General features: G+C 30.2%; 1 protein-coding gene across 1 annotated transcript in view; it reads right to left on the reverse strand.

The window, feature by feature from the left end:
- Nucleotides 1–18,929: 18,929 nt before the first annotated feature.
- LOC124366617 overlaps nt 18,930–21,001 on the reverse strand; it is a 69,294-nt gene continuing 67,222 nt past the window's right edge. The window contains exons 3-4 of the mRNA XM_046823213.1: nt 20,044–20,178; nt 18,930–19,780 (exon numbers count right to left, since the gene is read on the reverse strand). Coding sequence (XP_046679169.1) covers nt 18,930–19,780; nt 20,044–20,178 — 986 coding nt within the window. The remainder of the gene's footprint in view (nt 19,781–20,043; nt 20,179–21,001) is intronic.

The following is a 21,001-nucleotide window of genomic DNA, read 5'->3' on the forward strand; positions in this document are numbered from 1 at the left end:
CACATGCTTTTTTACCATTATTTCTTGTGGTAAATCGACATATGATCCCGTATTCAGTATTTCGTGTTTGTTAAGGTTTAAAAACTAATTGTTTACAACTTTTAAATGTCCATCCAGAACTTTATTTGGATGATTTGTCTGTTCGCGATGCGTTAATTTATTAAATTGCTTAGTAATAGAGTCATTTACGTTAAAGATTTCGTCTGATTTATAGTAAAATACATTGGACAAGTCTGGTGGTTCACCGTTCACTAAAGTTCGTTCGTATTCGCATTCTAAGATAGATATCCTTTACTATTTTCACAGTCTTGATAACTGGTACGTGTAATTCAAACGGTAAATTGTTGATAAAATCATTCAAAAGTCCACTACCTTCAATCATAGATGAACTTATTGCTGGCAAAATTCGTTTTTAAATATTTAATTCCATCAAGTTTTTCAATCATTTCATCAAGTTTGTTCGAAATAAAATCTGTAATTGCTCCAGCCTTTTCCTTGATCATAAATATAATTAATAATGCCACAAAGTTTTGTAAAATCGTCGATATATCTGTATTCAATCTTTTTATCACTGTACTTTCTTACACCAGATCCTTCGATTCGATTTTCCCCAAATTGGTTTAATTAAATTTCATATATTTTTTTACCTCTACTTGAGTTGAATCCGACTTCCATAAAACTTCTGTATAATTTTTCAAGTGTCTTCTTCCGAATATAAATCGTCTTTTGGAACATCATTGTCTGTTAACAATCTCCACTATCCTTGAGTACCGTCATAAGTTTTTTCATTAATAATTATATCATTATGTTCTAAATTTAACGGGTAATTTCCCCAATCATAAATCTTTTCTTTTTTCTATCCCAATACAAACCAATATTTATCATCTTTTGCTCTAGGAAGGAAGTTTTTACCTATTTCACTAATTATTATATCCGTTGTCCCAGATTAGGACTACTTGGGTTCAAACTATTGTAAATTCTAGAATCTTCAATGATTCAGGGTCTAAATGGTGTAGAAGATGGTAGTAGTTTTGGCAATTCAAGGTCTTCAGATTCGGGAATTGAAATATCGGCAAATTTTCATACAACTGGAAGAAAATCCATCATATTTTTTATTTTAATTTAAAACATTTTCAATTTTACCTTCTACATTTTTTAATTACAGAAGTTACAGGTTGATTAATTTTTTGAAGAAATTCTTGTTCTTTTTCATCAATTCTAATCTGTTCTTTAAATTCATTTGATTAATTTTCTTTTCGATTTGATCAAGTTTTTTCGCTTCTTCAGAAGTTACGTTCGCCATTTAATTAGAAAAATTTTGAAACGTGAACGTGGAACGTGAAAACATGAACTTGGAACGTGAAAAACTTGAACGTGGCACGTAAAAACGTGAACGTGGAATGTGAAAACGTATGAGATTATTACACGTTTATATTAGAAAATGTATTCAAGTATTTACCATTTTTAGGCTTCGAAGTTAGATAAATAGTTAAAATCAATAGTCTTCTTTCCAAATTTTATCACATAACTCATTAAATTGATCAAAACGCATATCAGAACCAATATAATTATTGTAAATCTTTTCAGTGTAGTGATCATCTTGTTTAAAAAATACAAATAATCATATTTAAAATTATTTTTTATAACTTTTTTTATCAACCTTTGAAAAGCATTGAGAAAGATAAATGCAAGAGATATTTTTATGACGAGACATTACGAAATATTCCTTAATAACGTCTTGATTTTCTAAAATACAATCATCGAAAAACGATTACAGAATTTGGTTTATATTCGCTTAAATGGAACTATGTCCTCAGAAGAATTATAAAAATGTGATATTTTTATGCTTAAGTTTTTCTCAATATTTTCAAATCTTTGTTGTAATTTTTTGTATGCATCTTGTTCTAAAGATTTACTAAAAACATATACATTTGAATAGGGAATTCAAATGCATAAATGCATAAGGGAATTTTTTCTATTGTAGATGAAATTCAATAATAAATTTGTTTTTCCACATCTACTTGAACCAACAATTAACAATCTGATTGATTGAATCTTTTTTACTTTCTTCAAACGTTTTATCTGATCTTTTTGCTTTAAAAATTTCTCCATTTAAATAACGAAATTTAAACTGTTCAAATTGACTTCAAAAAGCACTAAATTAGTTTTAAACTTAGTACATCCTATTCATTTAGAGGAAGAATCAAATTATTTTATAGGTTTAAGTTGTTTTTATTTTGATAATTTTGTAATAAATATTGGTGAAAGTTCTCCTTTTTGTATAGGATTTAGTGAGAAGAACATAACAAAAATAGTATGGTTTAAACAAAGGATATTATATTTTCGATCAAATAAAAATTTCCTTTAAAAATTATCTGAAAACATTCAAACAAATCAGATAAATCTTTAAAATTTGACGAAAACAAGTTTGTAATGCAAAAAATTTATCTCTTTAACAAAATTCAAAATAAAAATCACCAGTAAGAATAATGTTTTCAGCAATTATAGTAGATTTATTAGGGTTTGTTCAAGAAACTATTGAGCCAAATCAGGTATATTTAGGTAATAATAAAACGCCAAAATTTAGACCGTTCGATATAATTGAAGTACATTGTAATCTTGTTTAACCTAGTTTTGAAAATGATTCTGAACATCTTCACAAAGAGTCTGAAATTTTTATACACATTTTACCCAAATGTTGCTTATGGATCAAAAATCAGTGAAAGACCGAATGAAATCGATTATATTCCAATTAGAAAAAATAAGAATTCAAAAAATATTTCTAACTATTCAAGACTCTGAAGGAAATCTATTGAATAATGAGAGTAAAACAACCGTATATTTAAGATTTAAAAAGGAATAAAAATGAGTTGATAATGCTATTTCGACTTAAAATCTTTGGGGTCACTCGAGTGCCCCCAAAACTTTCTTAAAAATAATACTGTTTTTATTAATGAATCTGGTCTTTATACTGAAATAAAAACTACTAGCTAAATTGTTTTCTATTTAAATGGAGTCAGTTGTGGATCTGCTCAATAACCAACTTAGATTTTGATAACAAACATATCTTTACGATTTTTGACGAAAATAATAAATTTTGGTTTAAGGCAAAAAGATATTGCAGAAATATTGGAATTTAAAAGTACGATGAAAGCGATTAGATTCATGTTAAAGAAAAATATTAAAAAAAGCTTCAAAAAACATAGATTCAGAAGGGGGGAACGAAACGTTCTTACCTTCAAACTTTCAAAAAAACATTATTTTCATTAATGAACTGGGCATATTTTCTTCAATACTGAAATCAAAAACGAAGATAGCAGAAATGTTTCAAGATTGGGTTTTAGAAGAGGTTTTACCAAGCATACATAAATTTGGTGAGTAAAAACTTGAAAACAAGATTAAATATTTAAAGGACGAAGTTTTACTTGCAAATTAAAGATGAAATAAAAACGGAAATAATCGCAAAACAAAGTGAAAAAATTGACTTAATGAAATCAGACCTTGTTTGTAAAGATTTCGATCAGAAAAAACACCATGTTTTTGTATTAATTAAGAAGATTCACGTGTGGGAATATCCTTATTATGTTATCAGAGCTCAAAAAAGAGAAATACCAAAAAGATTGAAAGAACTTGAAATTGATTATCCAGGAATGAAAATTGTATTAAGACATGGTGATCCAAAAAGTATAAATCTGTATAATCAAATGAAAGAATCTTTAATTTGCTTTTACAACAGAAATCATTTTACCACAAATATGACAGAATCTCGACTGATTTATAAGATATCTAAATTGCACGATGAAAATGTTAATACATTTTATTAAACTCTCGAATTATGATATTTTGTCTGTACATGTTTTTGAAGATAAGGTAACCATTGGATGATTCGTCCACACTCGCACATTGAATAATTCTTTTAGCACAATCTTTACAATATGCGTGTTTTTATCTTTACTATAATGCCAATCGTAAAATTTGGAAATATCCTTAATTTCTTTACAAACGCAACATTTTTTTCTCTTCTAACGTTAATTTTTCTATTGTATCGTATAATTCTCTCTCATATTTACTACGACAATCTTTACACATAGAGCCTATTTCTCCTTTTTTAGTCTTATTTTTATGAAATTCTTCAAAATATTTTTATTCTTGACAAATTGCACCCTTCTTTTGAGCTTCCATTTATATAGAAAAAATTGCAGCATTGACTTTCTCAATTCATATTCATAGAAATTTCTTAGTTTTTTTCTTACACTTGTGACAATGTATTAAATCATCTTCCATTTATTATCAAAGTTTCCAAGTTTATTTAATTCATCTAATATATCAGATTCCGATTCATTTTTATAGTCATACGGTATTGTTTCGATCTTATTTTCTAGGATAATTCTCTTATCATCTAATATAGCAGATTTTGCTTCATTTTTATATCCATATGCAACAGTTTCAATCTTATTTTCTAGGACAATATTCTCTTATCATCCTTGGAGCACAATGCTAGTTTTTTCATTGTTATCGTATATAGTTCATGTTTATAGCTTTTATTACAGTCATTTCCCTACATTCATTTTTATCTTCAAACAAACATCTCTTTAAATTATCGATATTTATTGTTTTGTTTACAACACTTCTTTTAATTCCTTTACACTACTGGATTTTTATCTAGATATTTGTACGATTAAATCTTTCACCGCAACCCACAAAATTCTTTTAATATCTCGCCATTAAGTTCGTCTTTGAATTTTCCTATAAATTTTTTATTTTTATTAGTGAAACATTCATGATCTTTTGGATAATTGCTCGTATCAAACTCATCTATATTTTCTTTAATAATTTTATAAGGATCACGTTTCAATTCAAGAAAATAACTATCTGTATCAATGTAACATAGATTCAAATCGGGATCATACTTCTTAAGTGTATCGTAATAAAACTCGCACATGAACAGTTTTGAAAGGTCAAGAACTGAAAAACATATGTAGATTGGCTTGTTAAATTTAACTTTCTGCTTGTACATATGACTTGCTATACAGTTGTCGTCAAAGATATTGAAACATTTGAAGTTCGTTTTCTTGGCCTGTTTCATTGAAAATTCTTCATTTCCTAGTTTGATATCACATCTATTTCTCACATTTTCCATAGATTTTCCAAAAACAGAGTTGTTCATCAGCTTATAAAAGTCCTTTTAGAAGTCACTTGTAGCTTTTGTTCTCATATTGGTATTAAAATCAATATATTCTTTCATAAAAGGCTTCTGATCAAATGCTATAACCCTATTCACATGTTTCAACACCTTCCCTTGTTCGAGGTAAAATTTCAAATTTCTTGAATGAACGACATATTCAGTTTTGTTTAATAGAGTAGTACACAACTTGTTTTTATATTGTTCTGGAGCAAGAGGTAAATCTTTATGATTTTCATGCAAATTTGTTGAATATTCAAGATCAACTTCAAGAATATATCCATAATCTTCGTCGCCAGTGAGTTCTAAAATTGTATCTTGCTATTCTGCAGTTGTTTGCATCAACGTACAACAGATAATTTTCAGGTTTTGTCTTATCGAAATCTTTCAAATATTCATTATTTGCTTTCACATATCGTTTAATACATTGAGAAATGCCTCCACGAATACCTTTTTCAATCAATAAATACATATTATAATCACTAATCAATTGTAATTTTATTTTCGTTAATTTTAACATAGCATCCCATGCGAGGCTTGGAGCTGTTTGATAGTGTGCTGGATCAAGTTTGTAACAATTTAGGCAAATGTTTCTGAAGTTTTTAAATATATCATCAAGCAATAGAACATCTTGGATATTGTACAAATCAGAGTAATTTCCTAGATTAAAAAAAATTTATTCCAGACAATTAAGTAGTGTTGAAAATCCTTCTCAGATATGCTCTCATCTGTCAAAAGTGAATAGAAACCCTAAATTTTCAGCTCTTCTGTGTAATTAAGTTTTTCAATACTATCGATCAATTCGTAAGGAAATATGCCTTTTCCAGAAAATATTTTAAAAATCTCGCCTTCGTCATTTGGCAGTCTTCTATAATTTCATTCAATATTCTTCCATCCTATATAAAATTATTTGTATGCTTGAAGTCACCTTTCTTGAGGTTTTTAGCTAATTTTTCAATAGACGATGCCATGAATCTAAATGTGTCTACGAAAGAAAACTTAACAAACTTTCTAGGCTTATCATTTTCAAACTCATAGCCATATCCAGAATTTACTGAATAATTTATATATTTTAAGAAAGAATAAGAAATATTTTATTCCATTTGAAAATAAATACAGATATAAATCATAATTAAAAACTCGGAATTCTAGCCATCTAGACAGGTGGCGATGGCTAGCACAGTTTATCAAACAACTAAATTGGCATACAACAGTCTATATTTGACACTTAAACTGGCGGTCCACTGCAGCGCCTACTATATACACACAAAGTATTTACACAAAACTATTAAGTCAAAACTAAGAATTATAGATTATTTCTTATTAAAATTATTAATACCCCAGTAAGTACACATTTTCAAATTTTACGAAACAGAAATAAAATATTATATATTCTAAACTTAATGCTACCATTTTCAATGTTTCATCCACAACATAACATTTAATGGAAATTAAAATTACTCCCAAGATGAAGTATTACATCATTGGATAATACAATTTTAATTTACATCGAGTTTATAATATATCACTGAATGATGCCTGTTAATTCAGTAATTTCATCCTTTTCCAGCAACCAAATTCTAATTTTTTTTTTAAATAAATGTTTTTTACAAATAATTTTGAATTGGTTTGGTAGCAGGTTAAACAATTTTGGACCTAAAAATACAAATGACTTTCTAAAGAATGACTTATACACTTTTGGTCTTTTGAAAAGACCTTCTGAAGCAGCTCGCGTATAATATTTAAACTGTTTATTATTGTCATCACCACTTCGCATATAAAACGTTTTTAATACTTTAAATACAAATAGATATTTTAATGGTAGTATTTTCAACTGTCTGAACAGAGGATGGGACGGCTCACGTTTACATTTAAATGTTATTATTCTAATAAAGTGCTTCTGTATTATCTCCAGTGGGTTTAAAGCTTTATTACTAGCTCCCCCCCCCAATTTCTATCCCATAAATAAATCTGGAGTAAATTAGTGCAAAGTAAAGGGTGCGCATTACAGCCTCAGGTAGCAAGTTCCTCAAAAAGTAAAATTTTCTGTCGTTTCTTCTTAATTGTGACTGTAGATTGTCTGTATGTGGTTTCCAGGATAATGATTCGTCGATTATTATGCCAAGGTATTTGATTTGATTCACTTGCTCTATAACTGGACATTTACATTTATTGTCATTCTCGCAGTTAATATTTACGTGAAATTTCAAGTTGTTGTCGAAAGAAAAACGTTTAAGACCAAAATTTATAAATTTAGTTTTTTCGGCGTTTACTATCATGTTATTATTTTCACACCACGCTTTTAATGACCGAATGTCGAATTTCATTTCCTCTAAAATGTTAGTCCAGTGTGTATTATTATATTGAAGAGCAATGTCGTCAGCAAAAGCTGTGGCTCTTCCCTTGAAGGGAACGCATAGTAAATCATTCACGAATATTAAAAACATAGTTGCACTAAGCACAGAGCCTTGAGGGACGACCCGGGATACAGGTTTTGAGTTACTGGTAATATTAGCTATATTCAATTTTTGAGTTCTGTTCGTTAAATAACTTTCAAACCAGTCCAGCGCAACTCCCCTTACTCCAGCAGCCTTAAGTTTTTCTAAAAGTATTCCGTGATCTACTAAATCGAAAGCCTTTGAAAAGTCTATGAAAATACCGGAAGATTTATTATTGTTATTAATACTGTGTTAAACATTTTCCATAAGAGTTGTAATTGCGGTCTCAGTACTCTTTCCTTCAGTAAATCCGAATTGATAGGGCGAGAAAAATTTTACTGTATTTAAAAAAGACAACAACCTCTTCTGTGTTTTTTTCATCTGTGTTTGCGATCAAATCAACATTTCCATATTGTTTAACCAATTATTTTATGTACAAATGAGTATCGTAATTTGACATATTATGACAGAAAACTGGAATATTTTGTGTAAATTTCAAATTCAGATTGCAACATGGATGAGCTGCGCCTCGAAATTTGCCGGTTAAATGACAATGATCTCTCACTTTATTATAACTGTTATCTTTCCAACTATCAGGAGTAAATACTGAATGGACCCAACATCATAAGCAGACCATTCACAGATATGACAAACGTTTGAATTTTGATATGAAATTTCTTCTTCTTCAGTTAATTCCATAGGCTTCATGTTCCTTGAATTATGTTTTTTAGCTATGTATTTCGATAATTTATTAAGCTCTTCAAACAATTTTGCAGGAACATTAGGCAAATCGTCTTTATTTTTGGCTCGATAACATACTGTATTAACATATAGGTTTATACATGCGATTGGTTACATTCGATACTAAATATAGAGTAAAACTGTAAAGAATATGCTTCTGAATCTTGGTTGTAGTAGATTTTTGTGGATTATTCTTACATTTTGTAATGTTTTCTAATATGCTTTCAAAATCCATATAAATAACGTACGGATGGTTAACCTTCTCTTGATAATTAGTAAATGATTTTGTTTGACCTGGAAATGGCATAATTGGTTTACAAACTTCATGTTGCTTGCAAATTTCTAAATGATCAACTAAAGCGCTATGTTTGTAGAAATGACTTACACATCTTCTACATAGCAGTTTTTTATGTTCGTGTTTAGATAACTGAGAACTCACTAATCTATTTAAATCTGTTATCAACACATAATGAGATTTTTCATCTTGTTAACATATAATAAATTGATTTCTAACTCGGTATCATACACTTCTGAAATTTGTAACGGAACTATGTGTAATTTTTCATTATAACTATACAAATTTATAGACATTTTCGGATACTTGTACTTAGAATTGTAGCTTCGTTTTTCAAATAATGGTATATCTTTTAAAGACATTGGATACTCGAAACCTGAAAATATTTCGTCATTCACGAATTTTTCGTATTGTTTTGCTCTTTCAGCATTCTTTCGGGTTTTCCAATAGCACATCTAATTGATAAAAAAAACAGAAATCATCTTCGTTTTTTATATTCACACATGCTTTTTTTACCATTATTTCTTGTGGTAAATCGACATATGATCCCGTATTCAGTATTTCGTGTTTGTTAAGGTTTAAAACTAATTGTTTACAACTTTTAAATGTCCATCCAGAACCTTTATTTGGATGATTTGTCTGTTCGCGATGCGTTAATTTATTAAATTGCTTAGTAATAGAGTCATTTACGTTAAAGATTTCGTCTGATTTTATAGTAAAATACATTGGACAAGTCTGTGGTTCACCGTTCACTAAAGTTCGTTCGTATTCGCATTCTAAAGATAGATATCCTTTACTATTTTTCACAGTCTTGAAAATTTTCGATTAAACTTTTAATTTCTGGCCGCATAATAGAAAGATATTTGTAAATTGACATGAAATTTTCGTTTAAATTCGTTAAAATGTATTGCTTGAAAAGACCATGGATAGAAGATAAAACTTCAACATTAATGAAATTTTCGGTGGGATTGTCGTTAAAAGTTTTATCTATTTGATCATTAATTTCAGACTTAGTGTTATCGTTTGTTTCAATTGACAATTTTTCAGCGATTGAATGAATTTTTACATCATTAAATAGATCAAAATTTTTCTTTTCAACTTTGACATTTTTCTTCAATTCCCTTAATTTTTCCATATTATACAACCTTTCTTGATCAGCAATTTGATTTTCTTTAGCCCATTGTCGTAAATAATTTAGTTCTTACTCATAAATGTCTTTGTTTTTTAGATGGATTTTAGAATTATAATGTCGGGTATAATGATGTTCAAAAACTTCTTTTTTACGAAACGGGCATGATATTTTTTTCTCTCCATTTAAAGAAGAAAAAAATTTAATTCAAGATTTTCTAAATTTCAATTTTCTAATGAATATTTGAGAAATTTCATTCAAATCATCAAATTTAAGCTAAAGATTCACAATAATTATACATAATTCAGTAGATTTTTCAGGATTAAAAAAATACCTCTAAATGTGAATGCACCTTAAAAGCCGTGATTTTGGGTCAAAACCCTGGTTTTTGTGTATTTTAGAAGAAAATGTCGATTTTTTCACCTTAATTTAACTAATTATTTTTGTATTTTCACTCGAGTATTGCCAACATAAATTCCATGGAAAATTCCACACGTTGTCCTTGAAAGGTTGCTTGAACATAGATTATCATAGTTATTTTAAAATTGTATCTTTTAAACAGTAATTATATTGATTTTCGGTCTGTCTAAAAAGTGAGCCAGAACCGCCACATTACTATATACTAGCACCAATATGTTTTGAACATTTTAGATTAACGGCAGACCGTTTATTTTGTATCTGAAGTAATAAAAATAAAACATTTAAATATTTTTTGTGTTTTGGTGGGCAATAAATTAAATATAGATCATATAGATTGTACTACCAAAAAATATAAAGTGAATTAATTTTATAGAGAAACTTTAACTATACGCAAAATTGCTGTCTATTCAGCTTGCGTCAACATGTGTTGCCCATAAAACGCAACTAAAATGCGTCAAAGATAATGTTGTAAATTATGGTACTAATTAGTGTACACGCTTACAGATTGTGCTCGCATTCATGGCGATTTACTGAGTAAGGTCTGATCCTACGGTGTAATTAGATCACTAATAAGTTTCACGTTTTGATAACTAACAGTGCTAAACAGAAGTCCAGCTCTAATCAGCATGATTTAGAGTCTGTGTTTAAAGTTTATTTTTGACGATGGAAGGAGTAGAGAGGATTTGAATGTTCTGGACACGTGACGTCATCACTCAGGAATGCAGGGTCAACAACCGCTCACGAGGTCAAAGTCAATGACAATCCTCGAGCGGGATATTTCCCTCTGAGAAATTTCCCTACGAGCGGGATATTTTCCTCTGAGAAATTTCCCTACGAGCGGGATATTTTCCCTGAGAGAGTTCAGTATATGGACTAACCGGTTGTGATTAAGTTACGTAAAAGACACTTGTTTACACTGCCTCATTAGAATTTGTAATGTGCACGTGGAGGAAAAGTGATGTTTTTGTTTATTACAAAGTAAGTGAAGGTTGTTTGTTAGATGTTAATTGCACCGCATGTGTTGTATATTAATAATTCAAGACATTGTTGCAATAGCTAGTAGATTTATCAAGCGCGTTATGTATATTGATGAGCCATGACATTGTTGCAACAGATACCGGATTTACCAAGAGAGATTCAACTATTGATTTTCCTTAATTACCATTTGATAATGTTAAATTAATTGAATGATCTCATTTTTGGCAAATGTATTGTAGAAGAATTAATTTAAATAATAAAATATTGGATTTCGATTGGAAAGCTAGTTATATTTTACACTATATGTATAATAATAATTTAGAATATATAACATCTTTGCCTAGGAGAAGTTTATATTTTGGACATTTCTGTATTAATAGATTGACTTCTTTTCTTATTTGCTGATTATATTTAAAATGATAATGATAATGATATAACAAGTTGTAACTATTGGTATAATGTGTTTCGTTTTAATTATTTACAATCTGAAGATAGGTTTTTTAGAAGTGTAGACAACGGTATGTAATTTTTATTGCATATCCAAAACATTCCATTAACAGACGTATAAGTATAAAGTTTGTGCGGGATTTCAATTGTATCGCAGCGAAATCTTGCAAAACTAATTTCATATTACCTATTAAACAGTATTACAGTGATATTCGTAATTTTAATTATATGTCAATACACAAATATTTGCCTCATCATGATATTCAGTTACAACAAATTAGTGATGGATCTCTTGTTTTAGTACAAAAAAGCAACAATTGTATAGGATGTATTATTCCTCATAGTTGTCAATGTTTTTGGAAAGGTTTTTGTTATAAATATTACACTAAATGATTTGTAAAACGAACATAGTAGAAACGAGTATTATTTGTTGTGCAAGTGTGTGAATGTAAGCTAGTTACGTGGAATCAACTAGTAGATCTGTCCTTGACTGTTCCTTTATAAGCCGGACAAGAAAGCTCTGTCTTTAGTGCGTTTCAACCGTTGAAGTAGAAACACTCAAACTACTGGTATGTATTTGTTTTTACTTTATGTTTGAATCTCTTTACCGCTCAACTTCATTTACAACATGAATAATTGTTTTATTTATTTCTTTGTTAATAATCGTGAATTTTGTTCTAGTAATGGATTCCGATATTGTTATTTAATACCTTCCGAAGAGAACACCAATAAGTTATGACAACTGTTAAGCCCTCCTCCTCCACCATTGCTTAAACGTAAGCAGCAGCAGCGGCAACAACAACAGCAACAACAACAACAAGAACAACAGCAACCGCAACAATCAACCTCAAGCTTCGGTACGTTTTTAACATTAATTCAAATTGTAGAAAATTTGTGGATGGTAGGCTTTAGAAGTTTGGACGTATGGCAACAATTAGTTAGTGAGTTACAAAAATCTCAAGAAATTTATATGAATCCAATCGCAGTACAGTTGCTCTATGTATTACAAAATTTTTGTGATGTATTTTTCAAATACCGTATGCTAGAAGGCGATCTTTCCCAAGATAAACAGGTTTTTTAATTTATTAGAATAAACTTGCGAAAATTTATTGAACATTTTTGAACCTGTAACAAAAAAAGATTCTAGACTTTCATTTCCTGTAAATATTATCCAAAAGATAAAAGACATTGGAAGGACTAAACTATTTGAAAATAAAAATAGTATTGAATTAAAAGATAGTAAAAAAATTCCTAAAAAGGCATTAAAAGAGCAAAACGTGTAATACCTTCTTCCTCATCTTCGTCTGAATCAGATCATATTGATCATGATGACAACAATGACGATGGTGAGACAGATAAGTTTGTAAAATTGTTTAATCAAAAAAGAAATAAGTGTGTATTTATTTCTCGACCTATTTTTGGAAGTAGAAAGAGATGAAGAAACAATGGAAAAAGATCAGAATGAAGAAGTGTGTCCATCGCCATTTTCTTCTTCTTCTTTATTATCCGACGAAAACATGAACACATCTGAAATTTAAAATTTAAAACGTAAAAAGAACAGATTAGATAGGGATGAAGAAACAATGGAAATAGTTCAGAATGAAGAAGTGTGTCCATCGCCATCTTCTTTATTATCTGATGAAAACATGAACACACCAGAAATTCCAAATTTAAAACGTAAAAAGAACAGATTGAAACTAGTGTGTCCTGATAATAAATTTATAGAACTTTAAAATGCATTTAGAGACATATTGAAAACTTATTATTTAAAAAACAATAATTTTAATTTAAAAGATATGATTTTACAAGTTTCGAAATGAAAAAAATAGTTCAAAATCTTTTAAATGAACTTGGAGCATTAAAATTTTATATTATAGTTGAGTGTAGTTATGTTAAACCATTAACAAAGGAAACCCAAGAGATATATTTCAAAACATCCAATTTCACAGTGGTTCAAAGAGATTCTTTAAATAGTATTTTGAGAAATATGATTACTAAAATTTGTAGTGAAGAAAACGAATATTTAGGAAAAAGGCAGTGGTTGGACGTTAAATTCTGTAGATGGAATTCTTCTACGATTTAGTAAATATAGACCATTGGGAGAGTCTTCTTATGTTATTCTTCTAAAATATATTAGAAATAAAATATAAACTATAATAAATGTTTTCAATGGTCGATTCTAGCTCGTTATGTTCAAGGAAATCATAAAGAACGTATTGATGAGAGATGTACATCTATAATTAATGAAAAATTAGAAATTTATCAACTTAGACTATGTTTTGAAGAGGCCAGAACTCATTTTGATCTATTACTGTTATCAAACGATCGAGGTAATAACCATTATTATTATGTAAGTGATTTTTCGAGATTAGTTAGAAGTCAAATTTCTCTTCATACAAGGAAAATTTTATTTTGTAAGAGATGTTTGGCACACGGGATGTGATAAAATTGCAAAGTTAAATGTTCACAAATTAGATTGTAAGATTAATAAACCTTTGAAAGCACAAATGCCGCCTCGTCAGTCAACTTTAAAATTTCGAACTTTTCATTTTAAATATAAGGTTCCTGTAGTTGCATACTGTGATTTTGAATGTATTTTAAAGACAGTTGATGAAAAACAATCAATTTATACAACTAATAATGAAATCCATGAGCCTATGAGTTTTTGTGTATATTTAGTTATTGATAAAGATTTACCGGAACATATTGCAAGTCAATTACCGAACTAACCTTATCTATATCGAGGAGCAAATGCTAAATTGAAATTTATGGATTATCTCATTTCAATTTCAAATTTATTAGCTTATTTGAATAATATTAATAAACCTATGATTCCACTGACGGTTGATGAAGAAAATAGAATTCGTACTATTACCAATTGTGAATCATGTGATTTAGAGTTTTCAACGATTGATCGTCCAGTTAAAGATCACTGTCATTTAACTGGCCGTTTTAGAAACTTACTCTGCAATAAATGTAACTTAAAAAGAAAAAACCAAACATTTTTACCAGTATTTTTACACGGAATCTCTAATTATGATACACACCTTATTGTTAAACAATTAACTTGTGACAAACAAAAAATTAATGTTATTCCAAACTCTTCTGAAGAATACGTTAGTTTTTCTAAACAAACGAGTGGTAAAATTAAATTACGTTTTCTCGATAGTTTTATATTTTTAAATTCCAGTCTAGTTTAATTGGCAAATAATTTACCAATTTACAAATTTTATCATATTCAATTATTTTTTAATCATGATGATTTACCTTATGTTACAACAAAAGTTGTCTATCATTATGAATATACTGATTCATGGGCTAAACTGGAAGACAGACAATAACCGTCAAAAGATTGTTTTTTTAATAAAATCACTGAATAACATATTTCAGATGAAGATTTTGTTCATGCAAAAGACGTTTGGTCACGATTTAATTGTGAAACATTATGTGATTATTCAGATTTATATTTACGTACTGACGTATTGTTATTAGCAGATATTTCTGAAAATGTTCGTACCATATGTCTTGATAATTATGAATTGGATCCTGCCCACTATTTGACGCAATGTTAAAATTCACAAAAGTAGAATTAGAATTACTTCATAATTATGATATGTATATGTTTATTGGAAAAGGAATACGAGGCGGTATTACAAATTGTGTAAAAAGACATGCTAAAGATAATATTAAATACTTGAATGACGTGTCATATGATTCTAGTAAACCTTCTAGTTATTTGACTTATATAGATGCAAACAGTTTTTATGGTTGGGCTATGATTAAATGTATACCAAAAGATGGATTTAAATGGTTGTCAACGGAAGAAATAAAACTGTTTAATGTACAATCAGTACCAAATGATAATCCAATAGGATATATTATTGAGTGCAGTGTTGGATATCCATCTTATTTACATGAACATCACAATGATTTACCATTTTTACTAGAAAAAAATCTCCACCAAATTGAAAACAGGTTAAATTACTCACTACACTTTTTGATAAAGACAATTATGTTTGTCATTATGTTGATTTGAAACAAGCACTTGACAACGGGTTGGTATTAAAAAGAATACATGAGTTTTGCAATTTAATCAAAGTCCTTGGCTTAAGTCGTACATATTATTTAATACGGAGAAAAGAAAACAAGCAAAAAATGAATTTGAAAAAGATTTTTATAAATTACTCAATAATGTCATGTTTGGAAAATCAATTGAAAACGTAAGGGATAGACTAAATTTGGAACTAGTCAATACTGAGAAAAGATTAACAAAATTAATTTCCAGGCCTAATTTTAGAAACAGAATAATTTATTATGAAAATTTAAGTGCTGTAGAATGTAATAAAGATGTTGTATTATTTAACAAACCCATTTACATAGGATTTACAGTTTTAGAAACAAGTAAATTTCATATGTATGATTTTCATTATAATATAATGAGACCATTTTATTTAGATAATAATGTCAACTTACTCTATATGGATACAGATTCATTTTTTTATTAAATGTTTACTAACGATTTGTATAATGATGTTAATAGTGAAAATATGAGAAATTACTTTGATATGTCAGATTATCCTTCAAATCATAAATGTTATTTTGAAGAAAATAAAAAGAAACTAGGTTGCTTCAAAAATGAATGTATGGGTGTTCCTATAGTGGAATTTTTATACGTATAGAACTGTAAATTATTCGTATTTAGAAAAGTGTAAAAAAATTAATTTGAAAAAAGCAAAAGGTGTAACACAATCAGTAATAAAAAAACACATTACATTTTATGACTATAAAAACTGTTTGTTTTTATCATCTAATATAAGATGAAAAATGAGGATGTTTCAATCCAACGATGACAAACGTTTCATTACTAACGATGGAATAAATAAGTTAGCTTATGGAAATAAATTATTTAAAAAATGAGTTAATTACTGTGTTTATGTATATATTGTATATAATATGCTGTAATATGGTATGTATAAGACATAAAATTAACAAATATATTTTATACTAACATTTACCTTTGTTTTTATTTTATTTTTAGTTTCCATTTTTCAATACAGAAAGGAAGTAATAACCATCAGTAAAAAAATTAACATTTCTTTCTACATAATTTCCTTTAAAATTCCTGATAATGGTGTGTATTGTATAATTGCATCATGTATAATTAAACAATAAACTGCAGTTCCAGTTGGAAAGTCTTCGTTCGCTTCTTATCCAACTCTTATATCCAATGCTCCTGTTTTTATTGTATCAACTTGTTTTGAACAATCAATAACAAAAAAATGGAAATTTTTGTAAAAACTCATTTTTACTCAGACAAGGTTGGTTATCACCTCCTGCATGATATGAAGACTGGAATCTTGAATACAATTCATACATTAGTGATTTGCATCCATTGAAATTATCATAAGGATAATACTTGCTATTTAAATAAAGTTTTACATTTTCCAAATTTAAAAAATCAAAATGTAATGAATTTTTATTATTTGTATCCTTTCTATTTGTTTGAAAGCCTATTATTACATATCGAGGCTTTTCCGCCAAAGATGTAGTTTTAACAGTGTGTACCGTTAGTTAGTTAGATTTGTATATCATGTAAATTTCACAACCTAGTCAGCCAGTATAACTTAATATTATTTTTTTATTCAATGTTCCGGAACTAAATTTTTGGCGGAGTAACTACCTAATTGGCACGCGTATGAATATTTTATTCTAATCCTTTGTAGCAGCCCAACTACGTGACCGATCTGACCTCGCGCGCCTTGTCCGTAAGTAAAATTTATCTTTCCGTATTATTAAATTAGCTCTTTGATGCCAAACACATAAAAATGAATGTAACGTAAAGTATAGTTGTAGATAGTAAAGTAACTTACCCTTGAAGATCTTTTATTTGCTTGATTGAAATAGATACAAGTTGTGGCATCGTCCTTCTGACGAGCACGTTGTTATAATAAGTTTTTTGTCTCATTAAATGGCTATTACCGTCGCGAATTTGTTTTAGGCGAGCTCACGTATCTCACGTATTATTTGAGTAGATGGCTACCACCTTCATAACTTGGACTCCTCTTCTAGTAATTACCTACTAAAAATAACCCTTCTTAGACTACAACTTCAATGTCTCGTGCCAAGACGCTGACACCCGGGTTGTGAGTATACACATTGCGAAGGGAAGTAAAATCTTAATGTTTTATAAAGTAACACATCGTAGGCATAATTCCACAGAACATTGGATATTTTAGGCCCACCTATCACATATACATTTTTAGTTCTTGTACTCTAATTGGCAGCAACGTGGCAATGTATACGTTTAATTTACCAACTAAAAGTGGTGCTTGTAAGTTTCGCTGATTAAATTGAACTTATTAGTAAACTTTGCAATTCGAGTATATATTACTATGACCTCAGAAGTCACCACCCCCATGTGTTATCGTCATCCGGTACACATAATAATTTTCTTTTTCTTTTCAACAACTCAACATTATTTGTTTATATTTTCGTACTGTCTTAAAAAACTTACAAGTAATTTATAAACCTACTCTAAATGTACTATATAGTGATATGAAAACAATGTTATCAATAAACTTGTTGCCATTACAATAAATTGGTTCAAGACTATTATAAACACTTTATTACATTTCACAGAAATACATTATAAACCAACGAGGAATTACATTCTTCTTTTACTTATAAGTAAGTAAACAACCTCACAGAAGTTCAGGAAACTGGACAACAACACTGAGATATATATAATTTGCACCATTGGAGTTTGACTTATGTTAAATTATTGAGCTCTTCATCCTGTGCTATTATTAAGTCGAGGATCCCAAAATCATCTAATAGTTAGTATAAAAATTAGTTATAAATTAATGAATTGTATATAAGTAATTAAAATAATCAAGTTTATAAAAAACAATATTTTGGACTAGTTGTATGTTGTCAATTCAGGAAAAATCGGTTTCCAAATTCATGCAGAAATTTTATTCTTAATAAAAAAACTGAAAATTATGAAAATCGTAATTCATTATGTACGGTTTGTTTTTCAATCTGGTCTGTGGACCCTAAAATATAAAACATAATAAATCCTTCCTGTAGTTTAAAACGATTTTAAAACTAATCTATAGCACCTAAAGAAGCTGCTGAAGTTCTATGATCTATTTACGAAATGACGTCTTTACTAAACCAAAATGTTTTAACTGTCAGTGTTCACGCTAATCACTCATACGAAATTTAAAAACGACGAGAAAATCTATAAGTTCCGTTTCCGAAAGTCACAGCCCTTAGCACAACATTGGTCCCTGTTTTCTATCCCCGGATGATGGGGTTGTAGTGCCGCTCTGCTGGATGGAAGGTAGTCCTGTCCTTGCCCTGTCGTACACAAGGCACCTTGAGCAGGTTGAAGTGGATGTTCCTCATGATATCGGCCGTCGAGTGTTGACCGTCCTTGAGACACTGCAGGAGAATGGCATCCCAAGTGCAGTGGGACTTGGTATACAATGAGTTGTTTGTGAGATTGTACCGTGATGTGTAGGCCCGCACCTTTACAGGACAGAGGTCATGGGTTCTGCAGCACTTGTCTAGCATGGCTTCCACTCCCAGGTCGAAGTAGTTGTCGGCTAGATCTCTAGCCCCACAACATTTAGTTCCTGGGAGGATGCCGCTGAGTAAAGTGACGGGGTTCACAGTGGCCAGTGCCCTGCTCCCCGGACTGTGGTTGGTTGGCAACTCATTGTCGAGGAGCGGTGGCGACAGTTTGCCACAGAGAGACATCAGGTTGATCATCTCGTCGAATTCCAGACGGTACGGCTTGGCGAACTCTGACATGTTGCGAAGAGCCGTCTTCAGCTCCCCCGGTCTGTATACTTCGATGAGTTCACAGTTGAAGAGCTCCCTTTTGGGGCCGACCTCGACGACGGCGATGGTCTGCTCATGGTAGTAGATGAGCCTTTCCGCATCAGGGCGAGGTTGGATCCCGCTGTAGCCCTTGTAGGGTGAGGTGTTCTCTGTCACCCTGAACTCCCTCTGTCCGGAGACTAGGGGCACGCAGGCCAGCACCAGCAGCCCAACCACGGCCAGCGACACGGAGACCGGCCACGGAGGCAAAGTCCTAGGGTCCACTTGGATCTCGTCCTCACAGCACAATCCGGGAGGAGGCACTTCAATAAAGAGGTGATCATAATTGTTCACAAGAAACAAAAAAACCAGTGGTGGGGGAAAGCCTTGGTAAATTAAAGTGTATTACTGAGATTACCCTGTACAACGACTACATCATCCGAATTTTAATTTAATTACGAAAAACCACAAAATTAGAATTCTACATGAATGATGTCGTCAAGTAACAATGTTTTGTGTGAGAATATGGGATCCACAAATAAACACTATTGCTAATCTTCAAGCACAGAACTTAACAGGTACGTACTGAAGAGAGTCCTCCGCTCTCGGAACATCCCGTGCACACTCCGCTCAGACCGCTGCGCTGTACGGAACTTAGTTTGTTGAACCACTTGTGTAGAACCACTTGTTGAACCAGTGTTGAATTCACCACATGTTGAACCTAGAAAAAGTAGACTTACTGTAAAAAAAACCCAAATTTATATTTCAATTGTAATAGGCCTGGCCACTTAGCAAAACATTGTTTTAGGAAGCCAAAAAACTAGTTGGGAGGGGAGTGGTGTTACACAAAACACCTAAAAATATCCCTCCCTGGTTTCATAAGTCTAAGAATACTAATTTTATAAATAGTAATGCAGTAAGAAAAGAAAAATGCTATTTTATGAGAGTCTGTGCTAAGGTAATAAAAAATTGGAGTAAATTGAACTATAGAAAACCTAATCTAATACTAAATCTTAAACAGTGTAACAATATGCCTTTACTTGAAGCTATAGTGGGTAAAAATGTAAAAACAAACTGCTTATTAGACACTGGTGCTACAAGAGATATAATGAGTAAAGAATTTTATGATAGCCTATTGTTGAATAAAAATGTTTCTAAATTAATAAAGTCAGATGATAGAATGTTTGCTGCAAATAACACTGATATAAAATGTTTTGGTTACTGTTATGCTAAGATAAAAATTTCTAAATTTGGTTGGTAAGTAAAACTTATTGTATTGGATAATTTAAAATGGGACATTGTATTAGGAAACCCATTTATAACTAATAGGAAACTAATTTTAGATCTTGATGGAGATTCATGTTATTGAAAATTCAATTGTCTGACAACTGCTTTTTGAACATGAATTAAACAACATTGATGTAAAAATAGGGTGCAGTAGAGCTGAGGCTCAGATACAAAACCTTATAAGGGATTTTCCAAATGTTTTTACTCCAAAATTAGGAGAGTCTCTAGATTTGGAAGTTAAAATTACTAATTGACCC

The sequence above is a fragment of the Homalodisca vitripennis genome, chromosome 7, assembly GCF_021130785.1.
Source record: "Homalodisca vitripennis isolate AUS2020 chromosome 7, UT_GWSS_2.1, whole genome shotgun sequence".
Lineage (NCBI taxonomy): Eukaryota > Metazoa > Arthropoda > Insecta > Hemiptera > Cicadellidae > Homalodisca > Homalodisca vitripennis.